The 12,472-nt window shown below is 39.0% G+C and overlaps 1 protein-coding gene across 1 annotated transcript in view; it reads right to left on the bottom strand.

Moving 5' to 3' along the window:
* The window catches only part of LOC122795579 (metallophosphoesterase MPPED2-like), a 545,143-nt gene that overhangs the window by 106,653 nt on the left and 426,018 nt on the right, over positions 1-12,472 (bottom strand). The window contains exon 5 of the mRNA XM_044063827.1: positions 10,434-10,541. Coding sequence (XP_043919762.1) covers positions 10,434-10,541 — 108 coding nt within the window. The remainder of the gene's footprint in view (positions 1-10,433; positions 10,542-12,472) is intronic.

Here is a 12,472-nt window from a genome sequence, read left to right as displayed (position 1 = left end):
TGTGGATTGACCCTACTACATGTGTACATCATTATTTACAGATTTATTGCCAGAAACAGTGCAGCAGATGAGACTGATGGTCCAAACTGGACATCAGTAAGCTGTCAGACAATGCCTCCATAAAGTGGGGTACAGTCTACAGGGTAACAGGGAACTTGCAGCCCCCAGTACTGGCAAGAATTATCTCCATAAGCAACTCCATATAGCAGAACATGAGACTTTTGAGAGTTTGGTGGGTTCTAGATAGCGGTAGATGACTGATATACTACTGCAGATCTGACAGCTCATGACTTGGCTATATAATCTGTATTGCCATTAAAGATCTGACCCAGATCAACACATCAGTGTTCCATCTGTGTACATCTTGCAGTAGTGTACCAATATCTGTGTTGTATCATTAGCAGTGTTCCATCTGTGTACATGTTGCAGCAGTGTACCAATACCTGTGTTATAGCACTAGCAATGTTCCATCTGTGTACATCTTGCAGCAGTGTACCAATACCTGTGTTGTACCACTAGCTGGCAGTTCATTCTTCCCATACTCTCTATACCGGCCATGCATGCTATTAGTGTCTGTTTGTTAGGTGGGAGGTGCCATGTCTGCCTGTTAGTTTGCCGGGTGATTGATCACAGTCATCTGCAGAATATAGGTGGCATTCATATAGAAGCACTGTGTGCCATGGCCGCCTTGACATTGTTGGGTTAGAGTAACTGTACTTGAGCATCCTGCTTTGGATAGAGTAACTGTACTTGAGCATCCTGCTTTGGATACAGCCTAATACACATAGTACATGTGCCACTATGTACCTGCCCTGCATGCCCTATTTTGCTATTATAGGCAGCCTAAAAGTTGTCTGCCAATATCATTATGCATTATGCTTCCAATATCCAGGTATTACGCGTGGCACATGGCAGTACCAGTACTATGGCAGGACTGCACTCCTTGAAGTGGTCTGCAGATATTCACATGCAGTTCCCTTTGTGCATGTGCCTTTGCAATGATGTGTGCCTCAGATGGTGATGTGCATTTCCATATCAAATGTACATAGATGACCGTGCAATTTGCATCTGTTCTGTGCATCCTGTCCCTGTGGTTATTCTGCTATTGCTGCAGTTGGCCACACATGCCATGGGTAATTGGCAACACTTCCACACATTTTTGCAGTCATTCACATTATTAATTTACTGGTATAAATGCATGGTCAGTGTCTTTATTGCCTCCTCCTGTATCACATCTTATCCTCCCCTTATCTATGTGTATCTTATGTTTGTAGGTCCACCTCCCTTGTTTCCTAGCCATACATTTCATGTCTTCCACTATTTGCTGGTTTGGTTAGTACATGAGCGTCATTCTTCCTTCCTGGTTGATTGTGAAGCTCTCCTTTATTTTTCATTGGCTCCCCTGTCAATCTCTGTTTTATATAAGAATGACAAATCACTTACAAAAAAGATGACACTTTTCATTATTCTGACGGCTGCCCCCCAGACATCACTTTTGTTATCCTCTTGCCTTTATCCCTGCTCGCTAACCTATCCCCTTTGATTTTTTTCTTCTTCCAGTTCTGGTGTTGGCTATGCATTGCATTTGTCTTCCCCCAATCTGAGCCTGGCCACAACGTATTTTTATTAAACGCCTGTATGTCTATCTTACTGTCCTAGTTTATGGCCCCTTAAGGCCATATGTTATTACTGATCTTTTATCAGTCTATATGTCCACAGCACAGCTGCATAGCTCTTCAAATACTTTCAGATACGTGACAGCCCATTGTAAGCTTTGCTTCAGTTTCATGTGCCTTTATTTGCTATATAACAATACTGTCCATCATTACTGTTCTATATTTTGCTGGTGTTGCTTTCTCTACATTCTTTTGTCTTGTCAGGGACTGTGATCTTAGTAAGTATTAGTATTTTTTTTGTTGGGACTTTGTTGCTTCCATGATGGAGATCATCCTTAAAACTTTGCAGACCTTTCAGAATTTGATCCCAGCTACAACTCTGAATACAGGTTCAGATTTGCCATAAGTATATATTTTTAACACAGCAGCAGGGTCTGAACACATCTTCAGATATGCCATGAGTACATATTTTTAACAAAGTAGCAGGCAAGGTTCTGGAAGCAGGGTGTTAGTAAATTAGGAATGTATGATTGTACAATATTTCATTTGCCACATCTGTTGTTATGAACCGTTTTGTAAATTATGTTTTCTGTAAAATACTGTTCAGAAATTAAAGAACAACTCAAACCACACTTCCTTCAGTTTTACAGGAAAGACGAGATCCCGCACTTGAAATCAACAATAGTTGTGGTAAATATACTTACCCAAACAATTTGATCATTCATCAGTGGTCACTGTAACAGTAAATTATAACAACTAGACTGTAACAGTTTCAAATGTCTTCATTTTTGATCATAAATGTCACAAACTGCACTTCATTCTCTACAAAGTACTGGTCTAACACAAGTTATCCTTCAAACACTGGTGGGAGTGTGAGCTTCACACATAAATTCAGTGAATATATGCACTTTCTCCAGTTCTCTTGAGTTATTTGAATTCCCTTATAGGGACTTGGAACTGTAGAAGGCCATGCTGTAAACTAATAAACAATGACATTATAACATAAATCTTTAGTAATGGTGTAAAAATACCATAAAAGAAAATAATTTACACTTTTGTAAGGGAGAAAGACTAAAGATAATATTACTGGTACAGTTACCACCTTTGAATATCTACTGTTATTGCAAGTACTCTTACATGCAACTGTATCACTGTCTTCGGGGAGGGTCATTGTAACAGCAAATTATACATTTGAGTAGACTCCCAAATAATACTAGCATACCAAATGGAGGAGAATAGTTGCAGGATCCCCCTGAAACACACCTGTGCGAAAACCTGTCCTGCCCCCTGGACGATATAACCATGTTTTGTAAAGGTGTGGAAAGAAACCTGTATAGCAGATTTTAAAATATCATATGCAGATGAATTTCTGAAATATACTGCTTATGTTTTTGCTGCCATAGTGCAATAAATTCTCCAGAAGCCTTGACAGGGCTTATTCTAGTCATCATAATAAAAGACAATACAGTGTACCAACAATTTAAACAGTCTTTTTAATGACTGTTGGCCAGCTTTCCATTTCTGAAAGACATTTATTTTATTTATTTTCAGTTTGATTACTGGGGAATTCCACAGGGCCAAGAAGGGACCATTTTGAGTGGAGGCCTGGTGAGAAAAGCTCCATGAACAGTATAATACAATATAGGTTGCAAAATGCAAATAAAGGTTGCAAAGTGAAATACATTAGAGAGTTGCAAAGTGTAATATACATTATGAGACAGTTTAACAACTTGACGACAGAGTATTTTTTTTTTTTAGTTTATTTGGTCTTTCAGGATACTACTTGCCCATTTTTTGCATAGTATATAGTATCTTAGTAGACTGACCATCCAAGAGATGCACTGTTCTGCTCTCCATCAGTCTAATAGTTTATAAAGAATACTGGCAACGTAATGAAGTGATTAAGGGTCACCAAAGACATTACTTTGGCTTGGAACATTATACTAGTTTTCAATGACAACCTCTCACTATGAAATAATAAGTGAGACGGTTTGCTCATGACAGCTTGTACCTTTGAAAGCTTTCTGCCATAAATAACAGCAAACATAAAGATTGCTTTCTATGACAGATACTTCAATTCTGCTGAATCTGAAACTTAAAAGAAAAAATGAAAGCTCTATTCATACCACATCAATAAATCTACATGATCATGGTCCATTGTCTTCAACCTGCAGGACTGAAGCCGCAGGACTTGAACAGCTTGGCAGATTAACTTTTTCCAGGCTCTAACTCTATCCCTATATTTATAATTCTGCTAGATCCTGAAGCATTCTCTTCATCTTTGGTGTACCACTCAAAAATGAAGCATATAAGTAACACAGCAAATGCAAGGCAAATACATTTGGAACAATACGAAATCATATAAACTAAAGTCTCCTGGAGCTTGTAAACCTGAGGCAGAGGAAAGAGGCTAGGCATGTTGAAAAACATGGACTACAATAAAAAAATATCTATAATTATGACCAGTATATAATGTTCTTAATTGATGTGATCTAGTACATCCTCAACTGGGAAGACACAGTCCAAAAACCAAACTACTGGGTGGTACCATGAAAGCACAACAATGATGACTGGTGTAAGTGAAGACCTGAGCCATGAGATCACATGCAGCTTAAAAATGTCTTGCAAAAGTAAATGCTTGCCCAATGTCACAGATGTGCACATCACCTATGGATGCATTTTTAGAAAAAAAATGAGTAGTAGTTAGTGCATGTTTAAATTTGTTGTAGGTTACCAGGTAGATCTTTATTACATTTTGAATAACAAAGATTAATACAGTCTGTAAACCATCTAGACAAAATTGGACACTTTAGATATTGAAGCATATGAAACACTTTGCTGAGATTTTTTTTTAATTGATTTGGTTCTGTCTATGTAAAATTTCAGCTGTCTATGTGCATCCATTGGAAACTAGCTGCCAAAATATAATTTTCCAAGATAAGTATTTTAAGTCTGACTTTGAGGCAATTTCAAGGGATGGTAAATTCAGCTTCTCCAGCACAAAGTTCAAAATCTCAAGGGGAACAGGTTCCTTAAAAGGGGGTTATACTTGAAATGTACCCCTATAGAAAGCTTTATAGGCTTTCAGGGAGGAAACAGGAGAGTCCGTGGTGGCAATATAAGATGGCAGCAAGATGAACTTTGATGGCTAGAAAACATAGAGCCACACAGAAAATCGAAGAAAGATAATCTAAAATTGTCAGAACCAGTGTCAAAAAGGAATTTAATCCCTGATAGGTGGCTCAGATGGAGAAATGAGTTGACTTTCTTTTATATGTCCTTTTTGTATAGGGTTTCTAAGCAGAAGCAAGGCTCTGGATGACCCTAGAACAATATGCTACATTACTGGAAGTGGAATAACCATGTAGTTAAAGAGATTGAAGGTCCAGGTTTGGCCTGGTACAGAGATGAGTAAATAGGGTTGTACATGGCATCTGTGGCAGACAGCTATCCAGAAGATTAGTCTGAAGTATAGGAAGCCATATTTGTTAATGCCAAAGCAGGGTTATGAGAATGACTTTGGGGTTGTGTAATTCAGCTTTCTGAATACATTTTGGAATAAGATGAAAAGGAAGAAGTGAAAAGGAGTCATGGTGCCATTTTTGAACCAGAGTGTTTCCTGGGCCTTTCCTTCAGACAGGGGTTTATGGAAAGGAAGTTACATCACTCAATGTTAGCTGGGGATACAAACAGGTTGTAGCAAGACTTCTCCTAGTGATAGAAAAGTCTCTATGCTACAGGCAAATTGAAGGGCTATTCATGTAACATCAGCAGCTGAATATGTCCATTAGCGAAATGCTTCATCAGAAATCTGAGTAGGTATCAAAAAGCACTTGGTCATTGTGCACATTCGTATCCTCATGGTGTCTCATATTAGGAATAAGAATGGGTTTCACCCTGCATGCTGATGTACTATACCATAGCAACATTGTGTGAATGGCAACTGTACCTTAAGGAAGGAAATCTTGGAAACCTGCAGACTCAGTAGGACTGCCCTCATCTTCAGAACACTGATGTGCAGATCATGACCAGACTATCTCAGCTTGACAATGCCAGTGCAGTCTAAGGCAGAAACATTAATGGTGACAACCACTAAATCAAAGGAGTTTCCTAGATTAATGCTGGGGTGCAAAGCCAATACTGTAAATACTAACATTTTTATTTATTTATTTCAGGGGAGACCTGAGGTAGAAAATTTGGTCATGGGGTCAGGGAACTTCCCCTACTATTTTCAATAGGGGCTGTGGGATATTCTACATCCATCTGAGCTAACACTAACTCTAAAAGATGGGGCCTCAATTTATATCACATTTGAAGAGAGAGACACTCAGTAGTGCAGCATCCCCTTACGCTGCACTGTAGTGTCAGCAGTCTGTCTACCTGGTGTGAGAATAGAACGCACAGCCTTCTGCACCAAACATGTGTGCTACCTGTTGTCAATGATATGCACATGCCTTAGAAACCTTAACTTAGAATGTTTGTGTTCCGAGACCACTAATCTTTACGGTCTACTGCAGGACCCATGGATGAAGCCTGGTGTAAGGCACAAGATCCGATATTCTAAGACAAAGAGCTGCTGAAACTGATGAAGAACAAAAGAGATGTATCACATCTCTGAACAGGAAACTGTGTTTGGCAGAAAACACTCTGTGCAGTACAGTGTGTCCAGTATGCAAATTATGAATATGAGAGTATGTGAAAGATCCATCAGGGATTTTTGCAGTGCCCACCATTAAACAGAATCCTGTCTTCAAACAAGTTTTGCAACAGCTAGCAATGTTCAAATGATCCAAGTTAGGAAACACCTCGACCCTTTGCAGCCTCTGCTTCACTTCAGTCATCAACAAGCATTTGCTAAACACCCTAGGGGGTTGAGGTAAGATTAAGTGGAACCACTTAAAACTGATAATGACTGACTCTCATTCAGAAACATACAAACTTCCTGGACTATTCTGAAATTTTTGGGTGAAGATATGTACCCTGGAGTTACAAAGTGCACCGCAATCCCCTTCAGATGGACATAGAATAAGTGACTAATCCAAGCCCATCTGGAATTTTTGTCACAGACTGACTGAAATCACTGAGTTCCCATATCAGCCAGAAGTCATTGGCATTTCAAGGGGAATAAAAAGAACCCAAAGTAATACTTAGCTCATACCTGGCCTGGTCGAATCCTTTATAAAGGAGGTATAAAACCTCTTTCTTCATTGCATGGAGTTGAATGTCAGGTAATTACAGAGAAAACCGTCAGGGTAGATGCTGGTGCATCCTGTAGATATTATGTTTTGAATCCATGAGACTAGTGTAATGGTTGGCCACACAGGCAGGTGGAGTGACAAATGACGACTGACTGACTCCATTGTGTAAAATTCGGACAAGTCTGCAGGAATTCTCCTACTGTCACTCCAAACAAGGACCAAAGAATACTTGATTTTGCTAATTACCTTTGCCCTTACGGCAGGACCTATTTTGAAAGTTCTGAACACCACATTGGTTCCTCACAGGTCTTTGGTTTCTGTTGGCCATGTCTGAATCAAAGCTGGTATAGACTACTTTGTATTCTAGAAAAGGGCTATTCTGCAATCATAAACTTGATGCCAACAGCTGTAAGAGGTTTTCCTCTCTTTCTCATTCTTCAGCAAGTTTTCTTCACCTTTGGTCCACATAAGGTATATCAATCTAAAGGGGTTAAATGAACAACAGCTTAGTTTTCAGCAAAGTCTATAAGGCAGAGTTAGGAATGTTAGTGGGTGGTTACACTGGTGCCTCCCGACTTTGTTGCACCATCAGTAGAACTATGAGCCAGGTCCGTGGTAAGGTTTGAGATGAATGAGACACTAACCACATGTTAAGAAGTTTCTTTTGCCTCTCATCACCTAGCAACTGTTTTAGCAACTTAGTCATTTTGTGAGTAAGCTCTCAATGGAACCTCAGTATACATTGCAAGTAGCTCAGTACCCTGATAGACAATGCACATATACTTCTCAAAGTGATCCATCACCCAAGACTCCTTGTCCAGAGGATGGAATGTAGGATCTGTAATGTGGAAGACTTCTTAAGTGATCATAGCCTGAATCCAACTATGTGATCAGTAGGCCATCCTCCCCTTTGTCTTATTATCTACAGGATCTCCTCAAACTTAGGGTCATACAGAGGGATGGTGGGAAATTAACTCCCATCTCTGTTGGCCATGCCCACTGTGGGGGACTCCAAAGGGAAGTTAACACGTGCCCTCCTGCACCTATGCTTCCTATCACTCCACTAAAGAAAACTCTGAGAAGGAAGAAGCAGACTCACCCAGGGTTATACAAGACTTCCTCAAAATACAGGGCCTTTGTACTAAATTATTAAGCTAGAAACTCAGTGGAAATGTATGGTGAAACTACTAAAATCCTCACAGATCAACAGCCTAGTAAGCACCCATGACCTATAAACTTATCACCAACCATCAAATGGTGATCTTGCCATGGCTCTTCAGACATCTCTTCCATTACCAAGAAGACTGACAGTCAGGCAGCAGGATCAGAAAAACATGGGACTTTGCCAAGGCCAATGGAGCTTCAGATGCCAGTAGATGCTCATGCAGGAGGATCTGCAACATCAGCATAACAATAGGCATTGAGGCATGCTCAGGGCCAGGGGTACTGTCTTGGAAATTTCAAGAACAATAAGAACTAACACCAGCACTATAATCATTATTGGCATTAATGACATGATCTCTGATATTTGAAGTTGACAGTCTCACTGTGTTTGAAGCTGATACCAAGAACTTCAGGGTTGAAAGTTTGAAAGCCAAGACATCATTAGAGACCCAAAACAGATTTGCCAGCATCAGCACCAGAGACAGTTCCCATTGTCCAGCCAGAACATCAAGAGCCCAATATGCATCCAGTGTAGTGACAATATCAACACCAAGACCAGTGATGCAGATGGTACCTCCAATGCATAAGGTATCAAGAAAGGCTATGCACCAAAATAAAATTGCAGCTAAAGTCAAAACTCTGCTGATGCAGATGGAAAAATCTACTGGCTGATCATCAGTCTCATAGGAACTGTTCAGAACATATGTAAGAGTCCACAGGAAATAAGAGTAAAGAAACAGTATCCTTATATGTTCTAGAACCACGGGTGAGGGAAGAACTAGATCCATTTCAGTCTGTGCCTGCAGTAATGCCCTCATCTTCCCACAAACCAAATTAAGAATAACAGAGAATCTACAGAATAAATGAGCAGATCTAACAGATCTGGATGAGAAAAGTCTTGAAGGTGTGGCCCTACTATGCCTGAAGTCAGAGAAAGAAAGAATAGTATGCTCTTAAAGTAACTTCAGAGGTCAGACTTCCACTGTACTTAGTGCCAATTTATAAAGATCGTCAGATCCTACAGTCAGAGAATCAAGCTATGACCTCTACTCCTTGAAACAGAGAGATGAGACATCTTTCAAAGTCTCATGCCAGTCTGTATCTTCCCTCTTCTTGCAAGGCCTGAGAAGTGGTAGTTTCCTCTGCAGATGACCCTTCTCTAGACATTATTCATTTCCAAATCAATTTGTACTTCCGGTCGCACTCCTGTTTTAAGTTCTCAAGGCCAGACAGGTTGCAAACAGCACATGGCAAACTTCGGAGGAATCATTAGCACTCAGAACTCACATTTCTTGAGTCCTAAAGGTTTACTTTCCATATTTTGACAGCAAAATATCTGAAATAGACAACACAAAACAAACCTTGCATGCAGAAAAATTCAGAACATTAAATACGAGATCTGGAGCAAATGAAGTACCATTCAGAAAAAAAATATCTCTAAAAGATATGTACTACAGAAACTACAATACAGAAATGCAATGATTGTTAAGAGCTTCCAAGAGGCAAAATAGTAGTGGAGATCCTAATACATATAGGAATGGAGCTGCTAAAAAAGGTATAGTGGAAAAGCTGCAGCTAACAGATTTTTTTCTTATTAAAAAAAATTGAAAAGAATCTGACCTTGAATTAATGAAATCAGTAAACAATCAGTAAATGGCCAAATAAGAAATCCAAGAGGTACAGAGAACTACTTTTTTCCTCACAAAAAAAAAAAAGAAATAATATCCTGGGGCCATTACTCATGGTGAGCTTGTCAAGTGGCAAAAGCAATTTGAAGAAGCAGCAAGGAGTATTGGGTTTACAGGCAAAAAAAGGGAGTCAGAGAGCCTGTATAAGTAACAACTCCAGAGTTTCCTAAATCCTATGGACATAATTCTACTGGTTGAAGACAGACTAAATAATACTAACTATAAAATGTTGTTTCCTACCATAAAGATCAAACCCAAAGAAGGAGAGAGAAATATTTATGGCTGTCTTAAGTGATGCACTGCTCTTAGAGACATTACCGTATGTTGTATACAAAAAAACAGAAAGTACACAAAGTAAGAGTCAAAAAGAAACTGTCCACAACTTGCATTATGCAGGCATCCAGCCAGCCATTCTGTAACTTTTTCCAGTTATGAAAGAAATGAACTGGTAAATAGCAGATAGTCACTTGGGAAGGAGTTAAAATGATGCAAAACTAAATGGAAGGCTTTGAGTTGGACTATTTAACACTTTTAATGTATTTAGTACATTCTTTGCAGATAATGTTTTGAATTCTTTTTATCTACCAGACAAATGGTGTAAGAATTTCAGTCATTATGTATTTCGTATCTAAAATAATATATACAATATTTGCCTTTGAAAAGCAGTAGTGACATGTCTGAACAAGAATCTTTCTCCACATGCATTAACTGAATAAAACACATTATTAATGCCAATCAATAAAAGACTCAGAAGATGACACTCTTACCCTCATGAATATGACCAAACACATGTAACATTGGTTTTATTTTATTTACAACAGTTGTTAAAGCTTCACATCCGGCATGGCCAGCATTGGGCACTCCATCACAGATACCTGTAGAACCAATTAACAGCAATTAGTTAAGAAACACAGCCTCCAATAAAGAAGTGCTAACAAAAAGAGGCATCACCATTGATTACAATATTAAACGTATTTATTAACAATGATAAGGGATATTTTTCATTGAAAGAGACTGGTTTGTTTTTGATGGAAAAACAAAATCAGAAGGTATCTTCTATGCATTGAATAGTGACATATTTTAAAGGATGACTAATATATCCAGGGGAGTTCCCTTTATTTGATCAATGAACCAGATTGTCAAAACCCATATAGTCGACAATTTAATTTGTCAAACCATTATGACTGAGATGATGGTACAGTGTGGATTGGGGGAATTTGCCCTTTTCCCACCGTAGTGTAATCTTAGAGTTGGAATATAAAATTAGCAGGGGTGTGTGGAAGGGACATTGTGTTATTTGTTGGAGATGTTTAACTTCTTTTAGCTGATCGATGAACTACACCGTCAACCATACGGTGTTGACCATATGAGTTTCAGAAACTTAGATTATCAATCAAATTTCCTAGAGCCACTCAAGGACCTTTGTTGACAAGTATTTTCATACAGTCAGTTTGCTGTGCTGTAAAAAGTTTTAAATATAAGAATATGGAATCATCCTTGTGGTTTTCTTTACTCCATAAAACATTCCAAAAGAAACTCCTAGCTGCTACTATTTACCTTGTGGAACTGGGAAACCAAATAAACCCAAGAAAACCACAAGCCACAAATGTCTGTTTGAGGAATGACCTTTATTTAAATACAAACTCAAGATGATTGAAAAATGAAGCATACATAACAAAAGCAAAGAGAAATTTGCAATACAGATATATCTAGCTGACGATGCATACAAAACTAAAAGGTGAATAGTGCTGAAATGTTCATAAAGAGGCATTCCATGTGAATGCTCAAAGCTAAGTACATAAAAGAGTTACTATAAACATTCACGGAGTTCATAAAAAGTAAAAAAATGCTGAGCTCATTCAGACAAATCACTTAAGAAAAGCAAAAGGTGTTAAGCATACATTAATTCATGTCTGCCAACAATTGTTTTATTTTTTATCAAGCTGTCAGTCAGTCATTAATTGTGTTTTTCTTTAATTCCCTGTAGCTGACCATCAGTTGCTAACAGCCCCCCCCTCATTAAATGGGGCTGCCAGACCTGTCTTAGCCTCCGCCAAGGCACAACCTGACCCATATCCAGGGCTGGTGAGGAGATCGAGGAAGTATCACAGTGCTGTCAGGAAATATGCCGCAACTCCCATCACCCCATAGCAGCTTTGAGAGCTTTGCAATTGCTCTCTTGGGAGATACACATCTGTTTCCATGCATGCACAACCATTGACTGATATATCATTTATAAAGCACAGAGCTCATGAGGCTCAAAAGACTGCTTAACTGCAGCAAGCCTAAGCTGCCTCACTCCCTCCAGTATGGGCGAGCTGATGTTAGTGGCTCATTCCCCTCCTCCCTCTGCAGACCCTCCAGTGCTTATGTCAGCAGTCAAACCCAGATTGTCTGGGTTGCAGAAAGGGCTTTATCCCTTTGCTCTACTGGGCTGCAGCAGTCATTTTTGAATGACATCTTAGAATCTCTCAGATAAGTTGCTGTTCTAAATAATTATGAAGAGCTTACTCGCATGAATGAGCTTACTCCCATAAATGGAAAATGAACAGAATACAGCCTACATCTAATGAAATCCTTGTTTAAGGATAAAAGAGAAACAATTAGTTTAAGAACATTAGTGACCTCTTGATTTACTTGGCTGATATGTTGATCAAGTATAGCTGGACAGCATCTTATGTTTAGGACAATAAGACAAGTAGTTTAAATGTTACCCACTACATGTGTGCTCTCCTGATGGAATACTGACAGTGAAATGACCTACCCTACAAGGAACATCAATACTCACTTTATGATAGGGTAATGT

The sequence above is a fragment of the Protopterus annectens genome, chromosome 2.part2, assembly GCF_019279795.1.
Source record: "Protopterus annectens isolate FY-2018-M chromosome 2.part2, PAN1.0, whole genome shotgun sequence".
Classification (NCBI taxonomy): domain Eukaryota; kingdom Metazoa; phylum Chordata; order Ceratodontiformes; family Protopteridae; genus Protopterus; species Protopterus annectens.
This window is presented reverse-complemented; position numbering and strand designations above follow the sequence as displayed.